At 38.7% G+C, this 27,726-nt stretch overlaps 1 protein-coding gene across 1 annotated transcript in view; it reads right to left on the bottom strand.

Annotated features, from left to right (window-relative positions):
* Nucleotides 1-3,623: 3,623 nt before the first annotated feature.
* The window catches only part of LOC131041666 (pentatricopeptide repeat-containing protein At4g21880, mitochondrial), a 243,876-nt gene continuing 219,773 nt past the window's right edge, over nucleotides 3,624-27,726 (bottom strand). The window contains exons 12-16 of the mRNA XM_057974816.2: nucleotides 27,452-27,579; nucleotides 27,244-27,313; nucleotides 26,846-27,063; nucleotides 4,124-4,311; nucleotides 3,624-3,894 (exon numbers count right to left, since the gene is read on the bottom strand). Coding sequence (XP_057830799.2) covers nucleotides 4,155-4,311; nucleotides 26,846-27,063; nucleotides 27,244-27,313; nucleotides 27,452-27,579 — 573 coding nt within the window. The 3' untranslated portion in view covers nucleotides 3,624-3,894; nucleotides 4,124-4,154. The remainder of the gene's footprint in view (nucleotides 3,895-4,123; nucleotides 4,312-26,845; nucleotides 27,064-27,243; nucleotides 27,314-27,451; nucleotides 27,580-27,726) is intronic.

The raw sequence follows: 27,726 nt of genomic DNA, 5'->3' as shown, positions 1-27,726 counted from the left end.
TTCAAAGAGCATTCGTAGAAGTACTTAAAAGAGCGAGGGAATGAATTGGTTGAAATTTAAGTACCGTGTAAGTCCTTTTGCATGAACCAACATTATCACAAATACAACTTGAGCCTATCTAGAGTCCAAAGTTGACCATTTGCATTGCAAACCTTGGGGTCTTCTTGATTGATCATAACCTTTAGCATTCAAGATTTCTTTGTTCAAGAGAATATAATAGCAATATTTTATTTTGTGTTTGAGGTGTCATAAAAACCACATCAATAAACAACTTGGTTGCAATTGTTTATCATTCTAATTCATTTTGTTGGGTTGGTTAGCTTACCCCACATCTCATGGTACTTGTTCAATTTTCTTGTTGGTGGTTTCCATTATACGAGGGTCAAGCCTTATCAAACCCCACTTTTATTGATATCAAAACATATGTAATTTCTAGCGAGACACACACATCAATAAACAACTTGGTTGCAATTGTTTATCATTCTAATTCATTTTGTTGGGTTGGTTAGCTCACCCCACATCTCATGGTACTTGTTCAATTTTCTTCTTGGTAGTTTCCATTATACAAGGGTCAAGCCTTATCAAACCCCACTTTTATTGATATCATATGTAATTCAAGCAGGACACACACACATCAATAAACAACTTGGTTGCAATTGTTTATCATTCCAATTCATTTTGTTGGATTGATTAGCTTACCCCACATCTCATGGTACTTGTTCAATTTTCTTGTTGGTGGTTTCCATTATACAAGGGTCAAGCCTTCACACACACACACACACACACACACACACACACAGTGGTTTCCATTATACAAGGGTCAAGCCTTCACATACACACACAGAAACGCCTCATGGTACTTGTTCAATTTTCTTGTTGGTGGCTTTCATTATAGAAGGGTTCAAGCCTTATCAAACCCCACTTTTATTGATATCAAAACATATTTAATTCAAGCAGGACACACACCCACGCGCGCACACATACACACATATATATGTATGTTTCATTCTAAAAGAAAAAAATTGATGATTTTAGTAAGCTTAAAAAGATAAAGTCTGTTAAATTAGGATCCATCATTATTATCACCCAAGTGGCCCCAACAGTAGTGCACATTAGGATCCACCTAAAGACCATTCTATTACTGTGGAGGGTGAGACACATGGTACAAATCCTTCGGTGAGTGCAGCATATCATATGGTTGATCTTGGCCTAGATGATGTTGACTTTAACATGACAACAATAGGTTACATGGATTAAATGTTGACATGTTTAGAGTCGTCGTCGATGCCACTCGGTTGCATAGTCCCTTGCATTCATCATTATTGGGACACGTGACGATCACTCATGATTCAAATGTATATTTTAGCCTAGACGAGACCAAGCAACATCTTGATATTTTAGTGGACACGATCATGGCTAGAGAGTCCGAGTATTATCGTGTGTCACCTTTTACACAAGTAAATTTTATTTAACATCATGCTCATGAGCTGCAAATTTCCAATTTATAATTTAAATAAGTTTTAATTAAATTCAAATTCAATCATGTAAATATATATAATTTTTGTAGGTGGAGATGCCTCTTGTTACTCCCGCCTTGAGGTTTGATCGTGTATGTTGGTGGGACTCAATTGATGATACGACCACCAATGGACATATGAGTTTTAAATTTATACACATACATACATTCTTTTAAATGATTAGAATTTATACATTTAATGTATATATTTTTTAACGTGTATATATATATCGCTTTTTCTACAGGGATTGGTACATCCTTCAAAGCAAGATAGTCACTCAGAGGATCACTCCACTAGGAGCCGTCATGATGACCAAGGTGCCAAGCCATCTAGTTAGACATTTGATGATCTATTTTATACACATGTTTGACATGTTTGATATCATGAATACATACATTTGATGATCTAGACTATGTGTGTGTGTGTGTGTGTGCGTGTGTAATTCAAGCAGGACACACACACACACACGATGTTATTCATGTAGTTAGCACTTTTAAATGAAGAGTTCAACATTCAATGTGTCTTCTTGTTTAAGAAACTCTTTGCAACTATCCAGGGGTTGTATAATTTTCCTATTTGCATTACTTGAAAGAGTTTTGAAATATATTCAAAATAGAAAGACATGTTTTTCAATTTATACTTGTTTGCAAATCACACAAGTCGAATAGCATAAATGTTTTTGAGACTAGTCTACATTATTAAACAAATCTGCAATCACTTTAATTGAGACTAAGTATAATGCCTTTCTTTTGACCTATAGATAGAGCAACCAACCAACTTGGAGCCTTTATATGAAAACCACCATACGTATTGTGGAACATGCTAGCTTCAAGACTCCATTTCGTAACCACAAGGATTTCCAAGAATTAGACATAAAAACAATATTTTGAACACAAGTGCTTTTAAAAGTAAATTAAGTACAAAATCATTCTTGTAGTAATTTTCAGACATTATTCTCATTCCTCACTATTTTCTTGCTCATTTACTCCTTTTAATCATTTAAAAGAACAAACCGATTGCAATCTTGCTCAATCCTAAATTAACATGATCTTTACAATATTTTAATAATGGCCCTTTCTATGCTTGCCATTATAACTTGAGTCTTAATATTCATGAAAATGATATTAGTTTTGCAATATAACAGTAAGCTAACTCCCTACAATAGGATGACTTAATTGCTATGCTACTGGATCCACTAGGGGACCCCCCCAAATCCAAGTATACTTTGAACTAAACATGGTTAGTAGTAATTGTTGGGGAGGTGGGTTCATTTGGGATGAATTTGGGTGAACCTAAGGAGGATCCATCAAGACCCAACCAAACCCATCAATTTGTTTTGTACTTTTTAAAAAAAATTCTCCTCCTTTGGCTTTCACTTGGTTACCCTAAAGCAATTTCTTAACCATAAAAGTGTTATCAAAAGCATTTCTAACACCAAAACAAGCTCATTTTAATTCATTTTTATTACAAACAACAAATACCATTTTAAAAGGTTGAACTTTTATTCTTGATTGTCATTCAACAAAGAGTTGAAGATCAAATCTAAATTGGTTGCATTTCTATATGCATTTGTGAGTGTCAATTAGCCATTATAAAGAATTGGAGCACATACTTTATCATCCACTCCAAACGCAATAGATTGTGTTAGAAAAAACAAAACATTTGATGTATGTGCAATCCAATTTGTGCCTCATTTCACACAAACATGATAACAAGGAAGGGAGCATGAAGTTGTCAAATATGGAGCTAGAACATACTAACTTGGTTTCTACCACTTTCCAACATGGTGCACTTGAGGAGCTCAAAGAAAACACACATTTAATGCAAGTAGCATGGCACTTCTTGTGGTTCTTCAAATGTTCCTGCATTATCTCATGTCGATGATAATGATAATATTGATGATTTAGAAAATACATTTGATGCTAAAAACTAATTGTTGAACTTGATATTAGTATTTTAATATACTTGAAATTTGAAAAATGAATATTTTATAATATTTTATCACATTTGAGTTTATGGTGTTTTATGATGCTATGTGGTACTCTTAAGCTTAATTCCTGCTTTTAGGCTGCACGAGAGAGAGAGAGAGAGAGAGAGAGAGAGAAATTGGCAAATTAGCTTTGATTGTTTATAATGCTCTTGCATCATGTTCGAAGAGGTTGGGGGTTTAATTCCTCCAAAGGACAAGAATGAATGGATGTTGAACGTTGGCTGCTTAGTTCTCTGCTCTAACAAGGTGTATCTTCAGTTTCGCTCTGTTCGAAACTCTCTGAGTGTTTTCACTCCAGACAGATTGGCCAGAACAACTTGGCATTAAGTTCACCCATCAACGAGGTCACAACAATCCAGAAAAGGCTTGGTCAGAGACTTGGGGTTCCTGAAGATTTTGAAAAGATGCACAGTAGATCAAGGCATTACTTTAACAATCTAAGAGAATAGATAATATAACTGCTGCGTGCTATTTAAAGAGGCGAAACTGCATGCCATATAATATGCACATGAGCCCCCCTTTCTTCTCTCTACAATAGCTTGATAAATTGTAACATGCACTTACCAACAAAAAAGCCTAACCCTGGAAAATTCCAATGCCATTAAATATTGACTACCTGAAAGGATAGCTTGCACTTGTGCTATCGGTTAGACACACAGGTCAATTTTACGACATTGATAATGTTTACAATACATTTTGATTAGGTACTTAACATGCTGGTCTTTCCTATCTTTCCGAGACATTATTTTCAATATTACTGCAGCATCTGCTTGATCACCTGAGGCAAGGAAAACCTGAAACATTCTGCGGACCACACATAACAGGTTAACAGTTAGTATTATTTCAATCACATAACATCGTTAGGACCAAGTCAAGAGCAAGATAATGTTTTAAGTTTGTTTCAAGAACAAAATAAAGTAAAATTTACATATAAGTCAAAAATATATATCTAAACGAATTTAAATTTTAAGAATTAAAAAAAAACAAAGAACTAAATAAATAATAATAATCTTAATTTACAAAATAAAAGTTAATTTTCATATATAATTTTTAAACCTTAATTAAAAATTTAAAACTACAATAAAACAGGTAAATATAAATTAAAATAATATTAAAATTTAAATATTAATAACTTAGTAAAGAATAAACAATTAAATATATATTAATAAATTTTAATTTTTAAAAAATCTCTAACATTTAAACATCATCATAGAAATAAAAAATTATAAACAATTATATTTATTAATTTTTTTAATCTGTAAAAATTATAATGCCAAAAAAGTGGTAGAGTTGCATTCATTGAAATAGAAAAATGTTTCATTTGTCTTCCTCATTTGGTGCAGGTCTTGTTTATACCAAAATAAAAAATAAAAAATTTGAGTTTTTGTTTTTTCTAATTAAGTTTAAGAAGATTCATATCAGCTTTTAAAAAAATCAAATCACATAGTATCTGCACAGCTATAAAATCTGGGTTTTTTGGGCATGCATGGGTACGGTATTCATTGTGTATCCATGCCATATCGTATCCGTATCTATATCGGGAATGGGGATACATGCAGCTGGGGAGGGGCGGGGGCATATCCAGCTACTCTGGTTTTAAGTAATAACACATCAGAATAGAGATGAATCGTAGAGTCATCACGTGCCTAGTCCCGTCTCAAAGCAGGTTTGTCATTATTTCAAAATAGGAAGGTTGAAATTCAAATCTACAGAACAATGGATATGTTAAACCCGTATATGCCACATCTAAACCTATTTCATCCTTCTAGGATCAGCAAGCAATTCAGAATGAAGAAGCAGCGAAAGCTGTTCTATGATCCACCCCAAATAAAGATCCAGTATGAAGGCTCCTCACACTCTAAACAAAGATAATTTAGGGCACCAAAGAAATGGCATTAATGATTAAAATGAAGGTATGAACCTAACTGACCTACATCCAATGCAATAGTGCACATTCTCACATGAAATATATAGTGCATTGTTGCCCTTAAAAGACCACCTTCAAAGAAAAGTCAAAGAGAACAAAATATTCAAAATGCTTCTGCACGAAACTACAAGATCTGAAAATATAAAAAAGCCGAGTTTACAGGACCATGGGGAAGCAAGCAAAACACGTTTGAGTTAATAGCAACTCACTGTCCTAACAAACATAAGTAAGAATTTGGAACATGTAGAAAAAGGCGGCCTTTCAGAATTTGGATCATAAAGCTATGAAGGCTGCTGCTGACACCATGAATGCCCTTGAGGCTGAGGTCGCTGAGACCCTCAGAAGCCTAATGTAATTGGGTTGTTTTCTGTTGCTGGTTCTTTCTGTGTCTGGGTTTGATCTTTCTGTTGTCTTTTTGTGCCCGGCTGGGCTTTTGCTGTCTCTTTGGCTGCTGCTTTTTATGCCTATCCTTGCAGCCTGTTTTGTTTTGGATGTTGCTTTCTGATTCTATACCTCTTAGAATCATTTTGTAAAGGGTTTCGGGGCCCCTTCAAAACCTGTTTTTGCCTTGATCCACAACATAAGTAAGAATTTCCCATAATTCTTAGTATCCTGCATATCTTTCATTTCAGGTCAGCAATTCTTAATTGTGAAGGTTCTACATAGACCCATAGGGAAAGCAAAGAATATTGTATCTCCAAGATATGAAAAGTTGGACTGTACTCTATCCTAGCAACCTTTTCAACCTAATGAGGAACATCAGCACAATAAAACGCCAAGAGGAAAAAATGGAGAGTGAAAGATTCAAGAAATGAGCAACACAGGTATGACTGATCCAGATCTTCTAAGTGCAAATTTCACAAGGAAAATTTAGAAAAATAGAAGGATACATTGCAAAGAAAGTTTAAGAATACTCATCACAAGCCAATAGACCACCTCGCATTATAGTTCAAGGTTTGTCAAAAATATAACTCTTGAATCATGAGGCAATCACAATTTCTATGTGACCAGCTACAAAAAGATTAAAAAGCTCTTTCAAATTTGAAAATATGTGGTTGAGAGATTCAAAAAGGGGGGAAACTTTTATGAGAGATGGAGCCAAGCCACAAACCTCAAGCCATGTCATGTTCAGAATCACAAGAAAACTGGGATTCACAGGAAACAAACCAGATGATTGCATTATACATTACAACAAGGTCTTGAATCGTGAATTGTCCTTTAAGAAGATCTCGTGTGCTCCTCTTTCTTGCATTACAATAAGGATTGATTTCCATTATGAAGTGTGCTCCACTATAAAAGCAATCAGCACTTGACGTTTTAAAGGCATATTTCCACTTAGAGATGCATTAATATATATACCAAGAACATTTTTTATGCAAAATTTAGTATTCCTATTGTCATGGGAACACCTAACCAAAACCTACTAATAGAAGTATCTCTTTATAAACAAATGCTTTTCAAATGGAATAGATCAGTTATGTATAGAACTGCACTCACGCAAGGAGATCTTTCCTTAAAATAGCAGATTTAAACAAGAGAAAGCACAATATGAAGGTAATAATTGGCAGCAGAGGTACTAACACATAGAATACAATTTCTGCTTAAATAAGGCATCAAATCCAGAAGAACATCATCAGAAAATTTGCCCTTGATCTTCTCATAACAGTAGAATGTGAAGAGCAGAATGCAAATAAACAACAGTACTTGTCACTACTTATAACAGCAAATTCCTAATTAGCAGTAGCCAATCCAGAGCAGCGGGGAGTCATAGTCATTAGCAGTACAGGGTTTCAGGAGTAACATTTTCAACTATTTCTTTGCTGCTGTCAGAGATGTTCATGCACAGAATATTATAATAGCCATGCCAAAAAACTGTCTTTTGTTGTCAATGAGAGTGATGGCGTACCCCATCCACTCTTATCAGTCTTACTGGCTAATATGAGGAAGAATGATCAAGAGTCCTTTTCGGTGGCAAATGTTTTAGCTGAAATTGTTGTCAATCATGTGAAGAAAATGAAATCTTATTTGACAAATAAGGATGAGGAAGAATTTGTGACAGTGGAGCATGAGAAAGAAGAAGAGTTCACAGCAGAAATATCTAAAAAAGAGGCAACTTTAAGAGGGATGAACATTTAGAACTTTCTTTTGAAGAGGAAAATGTCTCATCTGAAAAGGCATGAATGAGAAAGTCCTAGAATGACTATATTGATGGATTTGCAGCCATGAATGGCAGAGTTGAGCTTGCTGAAAATTTCAGAACAACTACATTTAATCAGATTTCAGATCAATCCAATGAAGATTATTCAAAAATTGAAGAAGAGACACATGAGCCCGTATTGTGTGATGAGCAAGTTACTTTGCAGATTTAGATAAAAGCCCTAGAGAATTGCAAGAACTGAAGAATCAATTTTTGGTCACAGAAGAGGAAGTAGTACAAGGTTTGACAAAGATTGATAACACACAAATTCATGAAAGATCTCATTTGGAAAGCTGATGCAGGAGCATTCATCCCTCTTTTTGTTTTCCTTGTTAGGTTAGTGTTCTTTCAATTTTTGGTTTGCTGAGTTGTTTGGAGTCAGCTTCTGCTTCTCTTACCTCATTTGTCATGTCGCCTACATTTGAGGGAATCTTTTTGGGCATGTTTGATGGAGGATTTGAGATCCCTCATCTCCAAGCGGTTCCATGTTGCAAGTTCCAGTTGGCAGAAGTTATGGGAATTGGGGAAAATGGTGTGTGCAATGGCGGAAGAAAAGGGAGAAACTGTTTAGAAAACGTGGGCAGGGAGGGAGACCAATCAAGGGGGGAATAGCTAAACGCCAAAAAGGGGAGAAGGATCGGGGAGACCAGATAAACAAAGACCGGTCAGGTTGCAAAGACAGAGACCCCCAGCAAAACAGAAACACAAGAGTGGTTTGTACCATCAATTCTTGGAAATAGTGAGGAAGGAATGACACACAAAGGATTGGTCTGAATAAAGATTACAATCAAATGAATGTAATTATCTTCCTACATAATGCAGAAATAAGATAACCATTCAAGTGTTTTCTTTTTGATTTGCTGATTGTTGATGCATATGTTATTTTCTATCCATAATATATGCGAGCAGTTAGTTGCTCTGTTAAATTCCTGTCGCTTTGAAATGTTATTAACACCAGTCCAAGTTCCTATCACCATTTGGGTGTGACAGTCTGCCACTGGGAGAGATAGGTTGCCATCATTTTGGCATCAGAGCTGTAAGATTTTGGGAGTGTGGGGTTTGATTAGAATGCCACCAAGAAGAATGCATAGAGGAGGTGCCCAAGGAGGCCAAGGAGGTGGTTGAAGAGGTCATGAAGAAGGGATTCTAGAGTTGTTGCAGAATCTATTGGGAAAAATGGATGCTATGGAGCAGACACAAAGGAGAGGAGTAGTCCCTCATGATGCTAGTGATGTTGAGGAAGAAGAGGAACCCCAAGCTATTGATGGTGTTCAAGCAGAACCGGAAGGAGTTGAAGAAAGATTGATAAAAGAAGTCTTGGGTGTTGGCACCAAACCAAAGATAGAGGTTCCCACCTATTCAAGAAGCCTCAATGGAGAGGAACTCATTGATTGGATCAATGGTCTTGACAAGGACTTTGAGTACGAAGGACTCGCAGAAGAGAGAAGAGTTAAGTTTGCTTGTACCTGCTATGTGGTGGGATTATGTTCAGAAAGAAATATTAGAATGGTTGCCAAACTGAAGGCTAAGTTCCTTCCAAGTGATTACCAAACTAATCTTTTCAAAAGGTTACAAAATCTCAAGCAAAAGAAGACGTTGGTGAAAGAGTACACGGAAGAGTTTTACAACCTGGTGATTAGATCAGGCCATAGTGAAGAAGATATGGAGAAGGTAGCATGATACTTTAATGGATTGAGATTCAGTTTGTAATGTCCCCTTTTGCCATTCTTTATGAATTAGGGAACAATTAACTAAATCAATCAATTGCAAGAGACTTCTTTCCTCAAAATCTCAAATAACACAAAGGATGTTACTCTATGATACCACTCATAATGTTTATGTTATGCAAAGGACGTAATATATAAGACACTATCACTGCCATCTCCAATTCGATCAATTAAATGCATACAAGATGAGCTTAATGCACAATGGTAAGATCAAGTGTGTAAAGTTGATCTTATGATAGTAATAATAATGATGCTGGCCTCCTTGATATGATTATGGCAATTGAACAGTGGCTGTCTCTGATATTCAATATGACATACGCTCAATAATATACATTCCAATCGTTGACCAGATTGATAACCTACTGTTGCAATTATGACAATTTGCTCATGCAATATGTAAAGAGATGAAGTCGCCTATGGCGATCTCAATGCTTGAATATGGATGATAATAATCTGTAATTTCTGATTATACTATCGCCTGAAGCAATATGGAATGCCGTTTCTGATATTAAATTAGCTACATGCAATGTATTAAGTGTCGGTTGCTTTGGAGTGATATATTTGCTGATGTTGTGTCTAATATTCTCATGGTTATAACTTAATATCAATGATGGATGCTGTGTCTGATATGAATTCTTTAATCTTTGCAATCCTGGAATGGGCAGTCACTCTAAACAGAGCAGATCATTAAAGGATGAATAAACAAAAGAAATAATCCATGATGATGCTTGTAGTGGGATAGTTCTTATTCTTATATCAACTTTTTTGAGTGAAGACTTGCAATGAATGAGACATGTCTTTATGTCCCTTGGTGATCGCTTCTCTTCATAATGATTATTAATTGCACTCTTTGGTTAGGTTCTTGTACTCTTAATTGATTTCTTAAGATAATCGCATCTTTATAGTTATAATCGGTGCCTTCCCTAGCTTATTTGATGATTAATTAGTGAACTGATGACTTGTGTGTTTATTGATAGCCACTCATCATATCGACTTGCTGTTAACAGAAGAATTCTTCATGGTATTGATCTTTGCTTTCATTATTTGTCCATAAAATTTTTATTATGTAAGACTTAGTCAAATGTAATGTCCCCTTCTCAGTGAGGAGAAGTTCAGTGGGCCATTAGCCTATTTTGGAGACCCGTAGGCTAACTGGAAGTAGAAATTAGGGTTTCCCAATTTTGAGGAGGTTTGTGTGAGCTGTTTGATGCTTGACTAGTTGGAATTCTACGATTCTGATTGTGGATTCCTTCTGGGTTTTCTGAAAGCTTCTCAGAGGTATGACATGCATTCAGTTCTGAGAAGAATTTTGAACTTACTATTTTTAGTAAGTTGGTGGCAACTATTGGGGTTTTGAGGTTTTTTTTGGTTTTCTAAGCTCGTTCTTAGAGTTTGAAGAGCAAACTTATTGGAGTTGTTTTCAGGACTTATTACTTTTAGTAAGTGTCATTTCAGGCAATGCTATTTTTAGCACCTTAGTGCAGAGCCCCATCCCAGTTCAACTTGACAGTTTTCTGCACTCAATTTCCGGCTCATTTGGTTCTGATCAGTCTTTGATTTTAAGATGATTTATTTAAATATTAATACTCCATTCTAAGGTTAATATTTAAATCATTTGATGGTCGACTTAGGTAAGGGGAAAGCATATTTTATTCAAAAGATTTCATTAATTCCCCTAAGTCAAGGGCCAAGGTTGAAAAAGTGTTTTAAGTTATTATGTTTTTTATATTGCAAATTGTGGACCATGGAAAAGTTCGAATTTGTCTAGAGGAAGGGGACTTTCATTTTGGACGCCACATGCTTCGTAAATGCAATGAAGTGCAACGCTAATGTGGGTGTAATGAAATGACATTTGATTTGGGCGTATTTGGTGTGCATTTGCATTTGAATTTGGCTAGGCAAAAGTTATAAATAAGAACCTTGGGCTCTCATTTTGGTATCCATTATTGCTTTGATAATGAAATGTTGTCAAAATGCTGTCAGACTCTTACTTCGAGGAATGCATACCTACTAGTGCCTTAGTTTCGTGCTTGAGAGATAGCGCCTAGCTGAATGCATGATTGTTTCTCATCTAGAGGAGCTCGTTCCTCTTGGGTTTTCTGAGCTCATTCTCAGAGTTCGAAGACCCCATTTGAGCTCATTTTGTGAGCTTACTGCTGATTGGAGGGACTAGTTGCTTGCTGATTATGCTAAAAATTAATTTGCAACCGGCATCATTGAGGGTACTTTTCATGATGAAAAGTACAAATTGGTGGATGGGCTGATTATGTATAAGGGAAGGATCCTTCTATTGCCTGAATCTAAGTTGAAAGGGAAGACTTTGCAGACCTTTCATGACATTCCCCTTGCCGGTCATCAAGGTTTTTTCAAGACATACAGGCAGATCTGAGATAGATTTTCTTGGAAAGGGTTGAAGAATGATGTCTTGAGGTACATCAAGGAGTGCCACATTTGTCAAATGAACAAGGATGAGCATACTAAACCTACTGGTTTGTTGTAACCACTACCTATTCCCAATAAAAAATGGGAAAGTATCTCAATGGATTTCATCAATGGGTTGCCCAGAGCTAATGACAAGGATTGCATTTACATGGTGGTGGATAGATTATAAGTTTGCTCATTTTTTGCCATTACCAGCTCATGTTGCTGATGTGTTTTTTCATGAGGTGTTTAGACTGCATGGGCTGCCTAAGAACATTGTAAGTGATAGGGACAAGTTCCTAAGCACTTTTTGGCAGTAAGTCTTCAGATTGTGTGGCACGGTGCTTACTCCAAGCACACGGTATCATCCACAGACTAATGGGCAAATGGAAATTGTGAACAATAGTTGGAAGACTATCTCAGGAACTATGTCTCGGAGCAGCAGAAAGCATGGTTGAAATGGTTACATTTATGGGAATATTATTACGACTCCTCATATCACGTCCATCAGGATGTCTCTTTTTATGGCATTGTATGGTTACGAGGCTCCCAACTTTGTTGATTTGATGTTTGGTGATAGCAAAGTCCCTCAAGCTGGAGACATGGTGCAACAGTGTCAGGATATTTTGAAAGCCTTGAAGAACAACCTTCAGATTGCACAGAACTAGCAGAAGTTGTACGCTGATCAACAACATGTAGAGTGTTCATTTGAGGTTGGAGACATGGTCTATCTTAGACTTCAGCCTTTCAGACAATCTACTCTCAAGAAGAGTGGAGTAGAGAAACTCAAGCCATGTTTCTATGGACCATTCAGGGTCATTTGGAAAGTTGGTGCAGTGGCTTATGAATTGGAGCTACCAGCGAGTAGCAAGGTGCACAACGTCTTCCACGTGTCACACCTCAAGAAGGCGCTTGGACACAATGTTGTGGTCTCTTCAAAATTGCCTCCTTTGGATGAGGAAGGGCAATTGGTGCTGATTCTAGAAGAGATTATTGATTTCAGAGAAGACTCCTTGAGAAGGACAATCAGGGAGTACTTGGTGAAGTGGAAGAACTTACTTGCAGGAGATGCTAGTTGGGAGAGTGAAGAGATTCTATAGCATCTAGGCTTGTGATTGCTTGCGGACAAGCAATCTTGGGGAGGGCAGACTGTAATGTCCCCTACTCAGTGAGGAGAAGTTCAGTGGGCCATTAGCCTATTCTGGAGACCCGTAGGCTAACTGGAAGCAGAAATTAGGGTTTCCCACTTTTGAGGAGGTCTGTGTGAGCTGTTTGATGCCTGACTAGTTGGAATTCTACGATTCTGATAGTGGATTCCTTCTAGGTTTTTTGAATGCTTCGCAGAGATATGACATGCATTCAGTTCTGAGAAGAATTTTGAACTTACTATTTTAGTAAGTTGGTGGAAACTGTTGGGGTTCTGAGGTTTTTTGGGATTTTCTAAGCTTGTTCTTAGAGTTCGAAGAGCAAACTTTTTGGAGTTATTTTCAAGACATACTATTTTTAGTAAGTGTCATTTCAAGCAATGCTATTTTTAACGGCTCAGTGCAGAGGCCCAACCAAGTTCAGCTTGACAGTTTTCAGCACTCAGTTTCTAGCTCATTTGGATTTGATCAGTCTTTGATTTTAAGATGATTTATTTAAATATTAATACTCCATTCTAAGGTTAATTTTCAAATTATTTGATGGTTGACTTAGGTAAGGGGAAAGCATATTTTATTCAAAAGATTTTATTAATTCCCCTAAGTCAGGCACCAAGGTTGAAAAAGTGTTTTAAGTTATTATGTATTTTATATTGCAAATTGTGGACCATGGAAAAGCTCGAACTTGTCTAGAGGAAGGGGACTTTCATTTTGGACGCCACATGCTTGGTAAATGCAATGAAGTGCAACGCTAATGCGGGTGCAATGAAAAGACATTTGATTTGGGCATATTTGGTGTACATTTGCATTTGAATTTGGCTGGGCAAAAGTTATAAATAAGAACCTTGGGCTTTCATTTTGGTATCCATTATTGCTTTGATAACAAAATGTTGTCAAAATGCTGTCAGACTCTTACTTCAAGAAATGCATACCTCCTAGTGCCTCATTTTCGTGCTTGAGAGATACTGCCTAGTTGACTGTATGACTGTTTCTCATCCGGAGGAGCAGATTGGACTCAATGTGGTGAAGATTTGTGTGGATTTCTAAGTATTCTTGTTGCTGGTCGCGGAGTGTGTTGAAGTTGTTTACCCTCTAGGTGAACAGTTTAAAACATACAGACAGAGCTTACGAGAAATAATAATGCCATAGATACCAGATGATAATAAGGAAACAAAAAAGATACTATTTCCATTCATAATCATGTTCTTTTACAAGTTACCTTCAATGGTATATAAAGGTACCGAGGGGATTTGAGGGACAACCGTCGCACTCGTAACTACCATCATTACTAACAAAGTAAAGTACTACCTAATTAATTACTGTTTATTCCTGTACAATATTACCTCCAACATCATCCCCACCAAAAAACAAGGTCGTCTCTTGATGACTGAAAAACAAAATGGGATGATTAACAACATAGAATGCAGAACTGAGAATGGGGTGGAGGAAGCGTCACTGGTGAGGAGGGTGTCGATGCCCGGGGTGCGGCTGTCAAGTGAGCCCGTAACTCATAGACCTTCTCAGTCCGCATCTTGAGGTCTCGCTCTGCAACCATCTTGTGCTCCATCACTGTTTTCACCATCATCCCCGCCTCCAGGACCTCTTTATCCTTCTACTCCACCATCTCTAAGGCACTACCCAGGCAGCTCTCCAACATAGCCCTGTCCTCGCGGGCTTCCTCCAACTGTGCCCCCAAGGCATCCCTCGCCAACCTTTCCTCGGCTAACACTGTGTTCAAGGTAACCCGTTCTGCATTCCATGAGGCCTTCTCCTGAGCCAATTGCTCTCTGTGCGACTCCTCCATCTATTGGAGTCGAGCAGCCAACTCTTCCCGTGCCAACACAGCCTCCTGGCACTGGGTCTCTGTACTCTCAGCAATATATTGCGTCCTCTGCAACTCATAGTAGGTCTCTCTAAAAAACCTGCTCTATCCTCGGCAACAATGACTGTTTGCTGGTCTCGCCAACCTACTCATGGAGGCCCCAATCCTCCAACATTTGCAAGGTCTCCGTAGTAGGCCATCCACCAAACTCAAAACATTGCACAAAGTGTGTCGTGCACTTGGCCTTCATAAACCCCAGTAGCTGCTCCAACTCTTCATCTGTCCAGGCATCTCCTTGAGACCTCGCAAAGGCTACCATCCGTCGGGCTCCAAAAGCCATATCCGCAAGAAACTGCTCCAATTCCCTATCACCCTCCACTCTCTGAGATGCTAGGACACCATGCTCTTGGGCATCCCTGTGAGGGCTCTATAGTGGCTCATCATGAGGGGGGCTCTGGATCATTTCCTCCTGCCTGGGACTCGGCACCAACTCATGAATGGGTGAGTGGTCTCTCTGTACCATCCGTGAAGTCTCCGATGAACTGTCGCCAACCAAGTCCACAATCTTGTGAGGGCTCGGCTCACGTTGTGGGGAGAGGACCGCTACTCCAACTGGTGCTACTGGTGTCATTTTGTACCGACTCAGCCACGCACTCATATCCATCTAAGAAGGTGTACCACTCCCTCCAGTATGCTCTACTGGTACAGCCTCCCTACCAACCTTCCCGCCACGGGCCTCAGCCTCTACTCCTGTCATCGACCACCTGAGGCTCTGGTAAGGCTACAAATGTTGCGGCCATGTGTGGAAGAACCATAATCTCTGGTGCCAGACCTTACCAATACTGCCGCTCTAGGGAGAGTCCGAGTGGCACTTGTTGAGACCGTCTACTGGGATAACTCACTATTGTGCGTTGCACACGCTCCCTCTCGCCGACAGGGTCCCCCTCTTCGTTTTTGGTCTTTTCACCTTCACCTCGTTGAGTTCTACGCGGGGGTCTCACGTCCTTTTTTGAGCATGCCCGTAATCTGTCCAGGAGATGATGATGTCATGAGCGGAAGCCTGTGAATTCGCAAGGTTTGAACCTTTGGGCATTAAAATTCCAAGAGATCATTTAAACTTTTAAAATCGCCTGAGATAGGCAAGGAATAGTAGAAGCTTGAAAAATTCCCCAAGTAAAAGATAAAGTGTCTGAAGGTCGCATAAAGACCCAAAGTGCCGATTTTCGCCAAAGGATATAGAGGAGATAAAAAATGCAAAGTGTCAAAAGTTGACAAAACCTCTTAACGTTCCGAAATTCGCACTAAGGGGGGAAAATTACATGAGTTTCTAAGAGTTTGCAAAATGGGTGAAAATCCCGAAAATCGCCAGTATTGGATAAAATGCAAAGAGTTTGAAGTTTTGAAACCACCCCAAAATGCTGAAGTTCACATTATGGAGGAAAAGTGCGAAAAGTTAAAAGCTTGCAAAAGGCCTCCAAACGCCGAAATTTGCAAACACTCTTAAAACGCCGAACTTTTCAAACCTCCCCAAAATGCCGAAGTTTTAATTCTAAGGGAAAAGTGCGAAAAGTTTAAAGTTTGCAAAAGGTGCCAAATCGCCAAAGTGGGAAGGGCAACCCAAAATCACCAAAGTTTGCAAAAGCACATAAAATGCCGAAAATTGCATTCTAAGGTAAAGGTGCAAAAGTTAGAAAGTTTGAAAAGGTAATCAAATCACCAAAAAGTGCATTGTGAGGGTAAGTTTCAAAGGTGGAGAGTTTTAGAAAGCAACTTAAAATCGTGATTTTTTGGAAGTTTGAAAAGCAACACAGAATCCCGAAAATCGAGACCAAGAGGGATAAGTGAAAGAAAGTTAAAAGCTTGAAAAACGTTCAAAAACCTCGAAGTTTGCATTACAAAGGTAAATCGCAAACTTTAGCAAACTTGCAAAATATTCCAAATCGCCGAAGTTTTCAAAATCGCGATTTTTGGATAAGTTGTAAAAAGTTTGAAAACTTGCAGAATGTCCTATTTTCCCGAAATTCGCTATCTAAGTTAAAATCGCAATTTTCACATGGTTTTAGAAGGATGCTCCAAAATGTCGAAAGTCCCGTAGTGGAGGAGAAGTGATAGAAAATGAAAGTTTACAAAGTGCCTAGAAACCCCGAAATTCGTGACCTAGGAAAATCGCAATGCTTTTGAAAACAACGTTTAAGTTAAAATCGCCAAAGTTGCACCCCAAAAGGAGATCGCAATTTTCACCAAGGTTTGGAAACCCTCCCCATTCTCCGAAAATCGCCAGAAATGGCGTGAAAGTTAAAAGTTAAAAGTTAGCAAAAGCTCTTCAAACCTCCGGAATCACCCTATAAGAAGTTCTCAAAATGCTATAAACCCATTTCAAAGCACCTAAGGCAAAAATCACGCAGGAGTCAAAATCCCAATCAAGGTAAAAATTGCTAAGTCCAAGTTTCTAAACTGCATTTTTTCTCTCCAAACTTAGGCGCGAAATTTGGAATTGGGAGTTAACCATTAAAATTTGAAATCGCAGAACTCTCCCATTCCAAATTTGCAAGTTGTGAATTTGTCTTTTCAAAGCATAGGGCATAAGACAGACATTTTTCAAAATCCAAAGGAAATCATTCTTGCAAGCCAGGTTTTGCGGATTCACGACATTCATTTCGCCAGGTAAGTTTGCTTTGTCTCACTTAAAATCGTTTAAAATATATGAAAAATTTGATAGATGTGTTTGTAAAAATTGATCAAATGATTAAATCTTTAAACCGCATCTTTTCCCGTTTATAAGGCGTCAGGCAAAGCAATTGAAATCAGAGTCTGTTCCCAGGAGTTAACCAGAAAACGCATTTGGAATATTTAAACCTCGTCCATTTTGAAAATTGGTCTTAAAATGTAAGTGTAAATTTAGCAGTCGAAATCGCCCAAGTCCTTAAACCGCAGCCGAATAAATAATTGTGTAATCAAAGAGCTTAGCAACGTTCATGTCTAAATCAATCAAGCTCTTTAGCTGAAGTATCATGCTTTCTTCAAATTCGGCTTTCAAATTAATCCTTGTGTGCTAACGTATCCCTTTTATCTAGCTCGCTTTGTTTCCTTCATATCGTCTCGTAATCCGCATCCGGCTGTGCAGGATAGATGCCTAAATCTGCGGTAGAGTCCTCAAAGACACTTGGTGCAGCCGAAACGTCCCAAGCATCCAAGTCAGACATCCCTCGCAGAGTCGAAAAGATGAAATATCAGTATCAGAGAGGAGGACTGAGGGAATCAAAGGTTCAGAGTGTATGGGAAAATATAGGTGATACTAACCTGGGCCACATTGATATTCAAGATTTCAGAAACAGAGTATTCTCCCCTAATGCCTATGGTAGGCCTAGGCGGATGATGGAGAGTGGCATCACCCAGGCAACAAGATTTCCCCCGTCAGTGCAAAATTATGAGCTGGTAGTGGAGGCGGCCCGACATTACCAACCAAACACCACATTGGTAGTCCTTGAGAATATGGTCCTCGCCGACTTCACTCCTGAAGCAATTGGCGACGCGTTTGACATCCCCTTCCCGAACAACCCCATAGCAACAACTATAGATGAAGCGCAAGTGGCGTATGATATGAACCCTGTCAAGTGCAGAACATTGATAAATAAGGAATGGTACAAGGAGAGAAGACCTACAAGCATCAGAATTGGGAAAAAGACCCCCAGAAGCGACTTTCACAATGAGCATGGAGATATGGTCACATTGCTCAGCAGGGTTATGGGACTCCCCGAATCTAACTACTTTGAAGAGTGGATGTTTTACTTCACAAAACAGGTCTTCGCTGGGAAATCCAAGTTTGACTGGGCCCAGATCATAAGTGACAACATCCATACCCAGTTGATCGAACTTGAGGCGAAAAAGTACTTTACCATGACATCCTATCTAATCTATATGTTCGCCAGAAACCAACCTCTACCAGGTTTAATCATGAAAGGTGAAATTGGGAATGGGCCCAATCAGGTGAAGGTATATGATTACCACCCACAATTACATTATCAAGACAGAGCTCAAAGGGAAAAGAATAGCCCTGCCTATGCAGTTAGCCAGTATGAGCGTGTCAATGACGCCTTCACAATGCGCCTGGTCAAGCTGATGCAAGGAGGTCTACACATAAGGCTTTCAAAGCAGGCTACCAGTCTGATACAGAGGTACGGTGCCTGGTTCATCCAGTTCCCAAGATTCTCCTACATCCGAATAGTCGGCTTTGAAGGCGCTCCTTTCCGACTTCCACGATACCCAACCGACAAAATAGTTCTTCTGGAAGTCGCAAGGCAAGCACGTCCGATGAACAGTTTACTCAGAGACAAGAGGTAGTCTGGATTCATCTTCCCTATGCTTATAGGTAAGCTTGATGTCCATCTGAAGAATCCCACCCATGCAAAAGAATCCCTTGCAGAGCTAGCCTCTTATGACCTACATGAACATTTCCCAAGGAAACGCTTTGATCACGACAATCTGGCAAAGAGAGCCTATAGTAGGCAATACAGAGCAAAGGAGTCAGTTGAAGATTATTGGAAGAATTGCTCTGATGACTACGAGGTTCGACAGCGCGAATATTCAAGGCTAAGTGTGCAGCAAATGCGACTCTATGAATACTGTTGGGTCCTAGATCAGTTAACAGATTCAGGAAATTGCTTATAGGTCCGAGAATTTGAGGCAGTAAGACATCTCTTGCTAGACATCGATTGGTCACAAGATCCAATCACTGATTTTGAGACAGTCATGGCAGCCCCAGGAAGGTACACTGATCAGTGATTACACCAGCAAATTGAGCGGCTGATTCATGAGGGAGTCCAATTCACCTACTAAATGATGGGTAGCCTTGATTCTCAATCCTCTGAAGATGAGGGAACCTCGAGTGCACCAAAGGAAGAGGTTGAAAAGCCCGAAAAAAGGAAGAAGGCTAAAGCCAGCAGAGGGACTCGGACATCTAAAAGAACAAGACGGGAGAAGATCCCTATTAGGAGACCGGAGGTCACTTCATCATCAAAAGACCCTAGTTCATCTGATGATGTACTAGAACTAGATTATATACCTGCTCCGCCTTCCCAGAGCGATGTTGACGCATTTGGAGCTGATGATCCTCCTCCATCCAACATGCTAAATACAGAGGTGATGGTCATTGAGGCTGCCGAACCTGAGAATCAAGTGGAGGAAGGAGAAATTCCATCTACTCAAGGGGTTGAGGTGCATGAACCCACCCAGGGGAGTCGCCATGAATTACAACTGCATAGTTCTGCCAAGGATGACTCCATTGTTGAAGGAGAGCAAAGGGCAGATGAGACCCGCGAGCCTAAAAGGACTCGAGAACAACCATCACATGAAAATACCAGACAGTTGTTCAGCGAAGTAGGAGAGAATTCAGCTACAAGCAAAGGACTTGACACTTCTTCAACTCCTCCTGTAACAGAGCAGCTACAAATATGCGATGAGCCAGCTGAAAACATTAAACAAAAGAGTGCAAATTTAACCATAGCATCAGCCTAGACCATACCTCAAGATTGGTTAGTTGCTCGAGCTCAACAAAAGGCAGCCACCATAGGAATCGTAATGCAAATTCTAGATTTTGGAAGATCTTTCAAGTTTTCAGACAGCCAAATTTCAAGCCATTTTCGGATCAAGATGACATTGGTGGATTGATGTGAATTTCTGGACTTGAATGATTTTGCATGCTTTCCTCTTCTGGAATAGGAGTTCCAAACTTAACCATTTTTTGATCCAACTTGTCTGCCTTCTGACTCTTCCGGATTTAGAAATGGTCTTCAGGAACGTTCAGTCTTCAACGTCTCAAGAGATATTCAGCTTTCAGTGTTTTCTTGTGAAGATCCTGCCAAAAAAAGATTTTCCCAAATAGTAAGTGTTTCAAAATGTCAAGGTTTGGGCAAAATAGGTCAGAAAAGCATTTACTAAAAATAGAAATTACTAAAAATCGTAGGTTTGATTTTTGGCAAAATGACGACATTCTAGGACTCAGTAAAATCCCTAAAAAATAGGGACTTTCTAAAAATAGAAAGTTGCACTATTCTAGCTCAAATTTACTGGGAGGTTCCTTGAGGGGTCCTAATTCCAATTGTATGTTCAATTTTTCCAAAGCTCTAACAGAAACCCCTAAGATCTAGGACAAAAGGCAAAAACCCTAAAAAGGGACAAAACAGGCCCTAGACTTCACCAAACTCGCTCAAACGAAAAGCAGATTAAACCCAAATGACCCTCGAACACCTGCAAAGCAATGAGACTGACGAGACTGCTACGAAAAGACCCCAAAAAAAGCAAGCCAAAAGACCAAGAGGGCCTAAAAAGTAGGGGGTCCCCATTTGCAATGGGGCGATGTGTTAAAACGTCACAACAAGACCAATCACCGTACGACACCAAGCTTAGGGTGACCCCAGTCGCCGTACGGCTCAGCCACCGTACAGGTTCACTCCATCGTCTGACAGATAACCTTTGTACGGGCTCAGGACACGACGACGACGGCTTAAAAGAGGGTGACAGGGAAAATACCACGGCACAATAGGGATAAACGGTGGTGATGGCACATGAAAAAAAAAACGAGGACCAGATTTAAAATCATTCGATGGAGTCTGGAGCTAGGACACTGAAAAATTAGAGTGGAGAAGAAGGTTTTTGGCATCTTAAAATATCACAAAAATGATGTGAGCCCCGACCCCGTGAGGGGCGCTGCCCCTCAACCCCACTGGGGGCACTGACCCCAGACCCCCAGTTTATTTTTGAGCTACAATACACTTTTGAGTTGGGCGAAGGCATTAGAGAAGTCAAGGTAAGTGTTGGCATTGTTCCGTACTGTGAGAAAGAAGCCTGAAGCTAAGCATTGGCGGGGAAGCCATAAGCCGTAGAGGGAGACAGATTATCAACCTTTGGGGAGTGTGATGGAGGATTTGAGGCATCTCCTAGCCTTTGTGCCAGAAGGTTGTGGCCACTTCCAGGCATGAATGGTACGCTTTGAGGAACTCGGAGTATGTCTCGGTTGGACATGAGGTTGCCTTGGTGGATGCACAGAGGGCTCAGGAGGAGCTGACCACCAGGTTGGAGGCTGTAGTAGCATGAGACTTAGCTCAGCGTACCCAAGAGTTGGATGCCGAGAGGGCAGCGCGGGTGGCTATCGAGGACAAATTGGCTAGGGAGACAGTATCATTTGAGTAGCAGTTGGTGGAGGCTGAGACTGAAAAGCATGTTTTGCAGACAAGTTTGGTTTAGGCACAGAAGGACTGTGATGTCAAGGATAAAAAAGACCTCCTTGCAGAAGCACTAATGGTGAAATCTGCACTTGAGCATCGGTTGGTAGCAGAAAAGGGTTTTCAAGCGAAGACGCAGTAGGTGTATGAGTTCCGAGCTCGACTGGCGTTAGCAGTTCCTGTAGTTCTATACCTTGATTCTGTTTAATGTATGAACATCATCTCTATTTTGTATTAAGTCGTCCGGAGACGACTTCTTTTCTTGGGGGGATGATGTTGCCAGGAATAATCATTATGTCATGTTGTCGTATTATGTTATGTTGTCGTCGGTAATTATGAGTTACAGCAGTCAGTTAGTCGTCCCGAAGGGCAGTTGGACGCGACAGTTGGTCGCACCCCTTCGGGTATTATATATTGCATACCTTCCCTTCGTAGTGGCATCATCATAGTCGTATCTGGGTGTGATGTTATAAGAACTTGATGTACATGGACTATTGAATTAATACAGAAACTGGTTCTTTAATATATTTCAATTATGTTCTGTGCATTTACTTTCTGCGTTTAATCGTTTACTCGTATGTGGCAAACACGGGTCATTACAAAATTCTTGCACATTTCCAAACCATCATCCAATCCATCTACCTAACCTTTAATCTTACATCCAATAGACACATCACTTCTCCAAGCAACATTTTCAACATTAGGCAAAGCATTCAGAAAATAGAAACTAAACAAACAATCAAAGAACCATATTGAAATGGATACAACTCACTCTTTGTCATCTTGATATTTTCAAACAACTGCCACCGCAAAACTTCACAAAGGTCATACTTTGCATTCTCCTTCATCATTTTGTAAGCCACATATACTTCGGTGGACACACAAGAACCTTCCTTGTTCCTATAATGGACTTTGTAAGATATCCCCATTGTTGCATACCCGATGTCCAAATCTCTGATAGAATCAATTCTCAAAGCTCTTCCATCCAAAATCACTCTAGTCAAACAATTCACTTCAACATTCTTTACAGATTTTAACATTGGCACTTCTCCGATTGCGCATAACCTTGTCACAATTTGTAGCACTTCCTTTGAAATCAAGTACGATTTGTCAAGCCAAATAAATTCTCCATTAATTCTACTGAGAACAATTCTAATAACTTCTTCATTGTCAATCATCAGAAAATAATTCCTAGTGTCTAAAACCCTTGTGCCCTAGACTACTAAATTCACTCTTCCACCTTTGTGAACTATCAATCAAATAATTATGCTTGAAAACCCTAATCTTCTCATGATCATATTCTTCTAGACCAACATGAATATATTGACAAACATTCTCCTTATGAATAATATGATCATTAATTCCAGAAAAAGCTCCAACCTCATCTACATCCGACGGAATGAACGGTTTCAACTCACACACAAGTCTGGGTTCATCATTGATACTTGCAATTTTCGGCATTTTGCCAAATCACTGCTCTGCAATCCTTTCTCACACATTCGCTTGAGCTTGCTCCTTCGCTCTGCTTTGCTTCCCAAATCGCAAGTGCACAAATGATTGTAATTGCTGAAATAAATATTCACGAATTAGGTTTTTCAAAAAGCTGCTACCAGTTTGCTAAACATCCAAGAATTACCTCCAAACCACAAGATACGCTCAAAACCTCTGAAAAATCACCACATCTGCCATGCTGAGAGAATATCCAACATCAAACCAAGGGGGGTCGAAAGATGTTTTTATTGAAGCTCCCCCTCAGATCATGCTATCCGAGTTAATTACCAGAAGAAGGAATTGCATCCATAGCAAATGTCAGACCACCTTCAGAGTTACCTTCAGATTTCTCTTCTGATTTCTTTACCCACAATGTCTTTCCTTTTCCTTTAGAGTCCACCTCATTCTCCGAATTAGCATTCCTTCCTTTAAAAAAGTTTGCAATATGCCCAACAACATCACAATTGTAGCATACCGAACCATTCTGCATCGTACTCCCATTCATATTTATTCTAAAATTCTTAATCCTACATTCAACAACTTTGTGCCCATATCCATTGCAAACATATCAACATCCATTGAAAGATCTAACACTTCTCTTCATATTCTTTTTGCTTCTACATTCACTAGCCTTGTGTCCAAACTTGTTGCCATAATGACAATTTCCATTGAAAGAACAATTCCTTAACTGAGTTCTACATTTTCTTTCTTTGTGTCCAACTACATTGCATGAAAAACAATTTCCTTTAAAAGATAAATACCTAGAAGAAACAAAAGGAGGTCTCTGGTTCATCACAAAGATTCTGAAACTTCGGTTAGGCATGAAGTTCTTCTTATCATCAATAGCATTCTTCATTCCTTTGCCCTTTTCTTCATTGATCTTAGAGCATTCACCAAACTCTCCATTATTCTAAAACTACAAGATAGATTCTAGTATCTCTTTTCCACCTTTTAGACTTAAGCCATTACTCATTTGATATTTAGCATCTTTGAGTTCCTTTTTCAGATTTGCTACTTTTTCTTCTAACTTCGAACACTCTTTTGTTTTCTCATCAAGTTTGTTTCATATTCATCAAGAGCCTTCTTTCCTTGTCCAATAAAACCCTTAAGAAAGTAATATTCTCAACCACCTTCTTATACTTGTCTCTACACTCATCCAAATCAGCAATGCATATCTTCGTTCTCCTTCCATATCAACAACTCCTTCAACATCATCCCAATCACCTTGATCTAAAGCATCCATATCATTCAGCTCTTCTTCAAACATAGTGTTCAAGACTCCGGATCTACCTCAAGCGATTAACCTTACTCAAGAGGAACCTTTCTCTGATACCAATTGTTGAACATACGCCAGATGCTGAGAGTGGGGTTGAATCAACATAAACTAAAATTTCGGACTTCAATCTCGCATTAACCAATTCATTCCAGATATGCACATCAAGAGGAGATAAATAAAGATATCATAAAACATTCACATAAGAACACCAAGATTTATACATGGAAAACCCAAACTAGGAAAAATCACGATGTGTGCCAACTCACAGAATCAATCCACTATTTAGAAATGCTTTGCAAAAGAGAGAGCTCACTACCTTGGACTTGTAGACCAAGGCTAACTGCTCTTGGGGCAAGATACAAAAGAGGGCTAACTGCAACAGGGCAAGATACAAAAGAGGACTTGCAAACCTGAAGCTAACTGCAATAGGGCAAGATACAAAATTACAACATATAGAAAAAGAACTGTCTGAACTAAGGCATCTCAAAATGCTGATTACAATCTCTGTTGTACCACAATCGCTGACCTTAGCAAAACATCTGTACCACAAAGTCTTTGGATCTCTGCTTTGCTATCAATTGTCACCTTTGATATAGAAACACATCGACAACCTTACATCAAGTCGCATATACTTACTGCTGCATTCCGCATCCATGCCTCACACACTTTCCACACATATTCTTTTTAACAAATCATCACATATATACCAAGCCAAAATAAAACATCCTCACCAAGTCGACCCAAAAGAAGATTGTAACGGGTATGCACAAATCCGACTCATGATATACTATCAAACCAAAATATAAAACCCATAGAGCATAAGCCAAACCTAAACAAGCAACCCTTGACTAAAAAAATACTTCGCACGCAATCATTGGACCAAGAAATATATATCTAACACCAATAGCATATCCCAACACATGTACTGATCATATCATCTCATAATTGCAAACGTCCAAACCAAAACAAGTAATAACAGACCATAAAGATTAAGCTTCCAACTGTCCTCGCCATAAAAAACAAGTTGATATCAATTGGATCAACTACCAACACAACCTGTCCATGTCCAAACCATAGAACCAATCATATCGACCTCCGGTCCAAAACATAACTGCAAATACTTCAACACTGTATCCAGATCAGCAAATGTCCGGACCACCAAAACCTATTCGAACCACACTGTTTGACATCAATGACAACAAAGCACACATCTGTAACAAATATCTGCTAAAGTCTATCCAATAGCAAAGATCAAGGGACTTCAAAATCCTTCTGAGCATCTGAAAAAATAAATGGAGTTCTAAACAATGATGCTTCAGAATGTTAAAAGCAAAGATTAGGATATCTTAAGAATTTTAATAGTCGTGAGGAATGTTTTCTTGCCCCTTGGCCAAGAAGTGGCTTATTGTGCTAATCTTGTTCTTGGGATCTACCATGAAACCTGAACAATGTATTGGGTTGATGATTCAGGTTCCCTCATGTGAAAAGATAAAGCCAATAGAGGCAATTTTATCTAACAAGTATTTGATATATAAAGCAAGAGACCTTATATCACTAGTCCAATATTTAGAATAAACATATTAGCATGACATCCCCACGTAACAACTCTCAAAATCAATCTAAGAAAAGAAATTTTTTAGATTAGGATGTCTTTAAATGCTTGCATAGAGTATAAACTCCAAATTTGATAGCTTATGAACCAGGTATTCTTTGGTTGGAAAGAGACTATATCGCAGGCATACAAATATCACACATGCTTAAGTAACAAATCTTGACATTAATCTAGAATAATATGGATTATAGCTCAATGCCTGCATAAATTATAAACTCCAAATTTGACAGCTTATGGAACTGGCATTCTTCAGTTAGAAACAAATCAAATGTTTGCCTTGCCACAAGATTAAGGGACTAATTCAAACAAAATTTAAATCAACTAATAGATACTTACAGCTAAGGTGCACAAAATCATTCACCAATACATGAAGAAATATACATAAAACACATAACCCTAATATCCAGTCCAAATGCACAGCATACAGTACAATTTGATCTTTTATGTCTCTTGTACAGAAGCATTTAGAAAATATGAAATGAAAAGATATAAAGAGATTATACCTCAATAGTGTAACTACATTGAATGGAAAACCCTCATTCGTGTACTCTTTGAGAATCAATTTTGCAGTGTATGAGTCCTTCCTGCTGACACAAGCACTGAGAAGGAAATCTAGTGCTGTTCGTGATGGTTGAACAAAAATCTCTTTTCTCATGGCTTCCAATAAAGCCAAGCAATCCTCTAATTTTGCAGTGTTCGAATCACAGACAAGGGAAAAGATCTGTGCCATGAGAAGTTTTGTTAGGGGTTAGTAAGTACTGAAGAATAGAAATGAAACAAGCTTAGATCCTACTGAAACAACCAAAACAAGCTTAGATCCTACTGAAACAACCAAAACAAGCTTCATTTTGTGTAAACGTGATTCAATCTTGGAAAGAAAGTAGCTTCAAAACAGAACAACCTCGTTACAAACAATGTCCACAGAAGACTTTTCCCTCACTTTTAGTTGCTGGAGGACATCAATGGCATGGCTGATTCAAGATAAAAATTGTATTAATAGTAAATAAGGGCTAGCTAGGAATAGCTAAAAAATATGAATACCCGCAATTCTCATATTTGCTTTAGAAAAAATAAAATCAGAGAAAGGAACTCTTGGTCAATTTTGGCACCTAATTTGTCTGTGTTCAATACAGCAAAGAACTATCTTACTGCAAACAGAATACCAGTCCTGTTTATCTCTGTACTCATTAAGCAACCGAAACATTTCAGAAAATTTACTTTGCATTCCAAGGTGTTCCTGTAGTCAAGTCAACCAATCAGTATCTATCTAAAATGTAATCTACGTGTATATGATTCCTTAGAAACTTTGATCTACTAGCATCCTTCTCAATCCACCATCTATTTTATCTTTAAGGATATGCATATCACTCTGAACTTCATTTTT

Source organism: Cryptomeria japonica, chromosome 4 (assembly GCF_030272615.1).
Source record: "Cryptomeria japonica chromosome 4, Sugi_1.0, whole genome shotgun sequence".
NCBI classification, from domain to species: domain Eukaryota; kingdom Viridiplantae; phylum Streptophyta; class Pinopsida; order Cupressales; family Cupressaceae; genus Cryptomeria; species Cryptomeria japonica.
The sequence above is the reverse complement of the archived record's forward strand: the minus strand, read 5'-3'. Positions and strand labels throughout refer to the sequence as shown.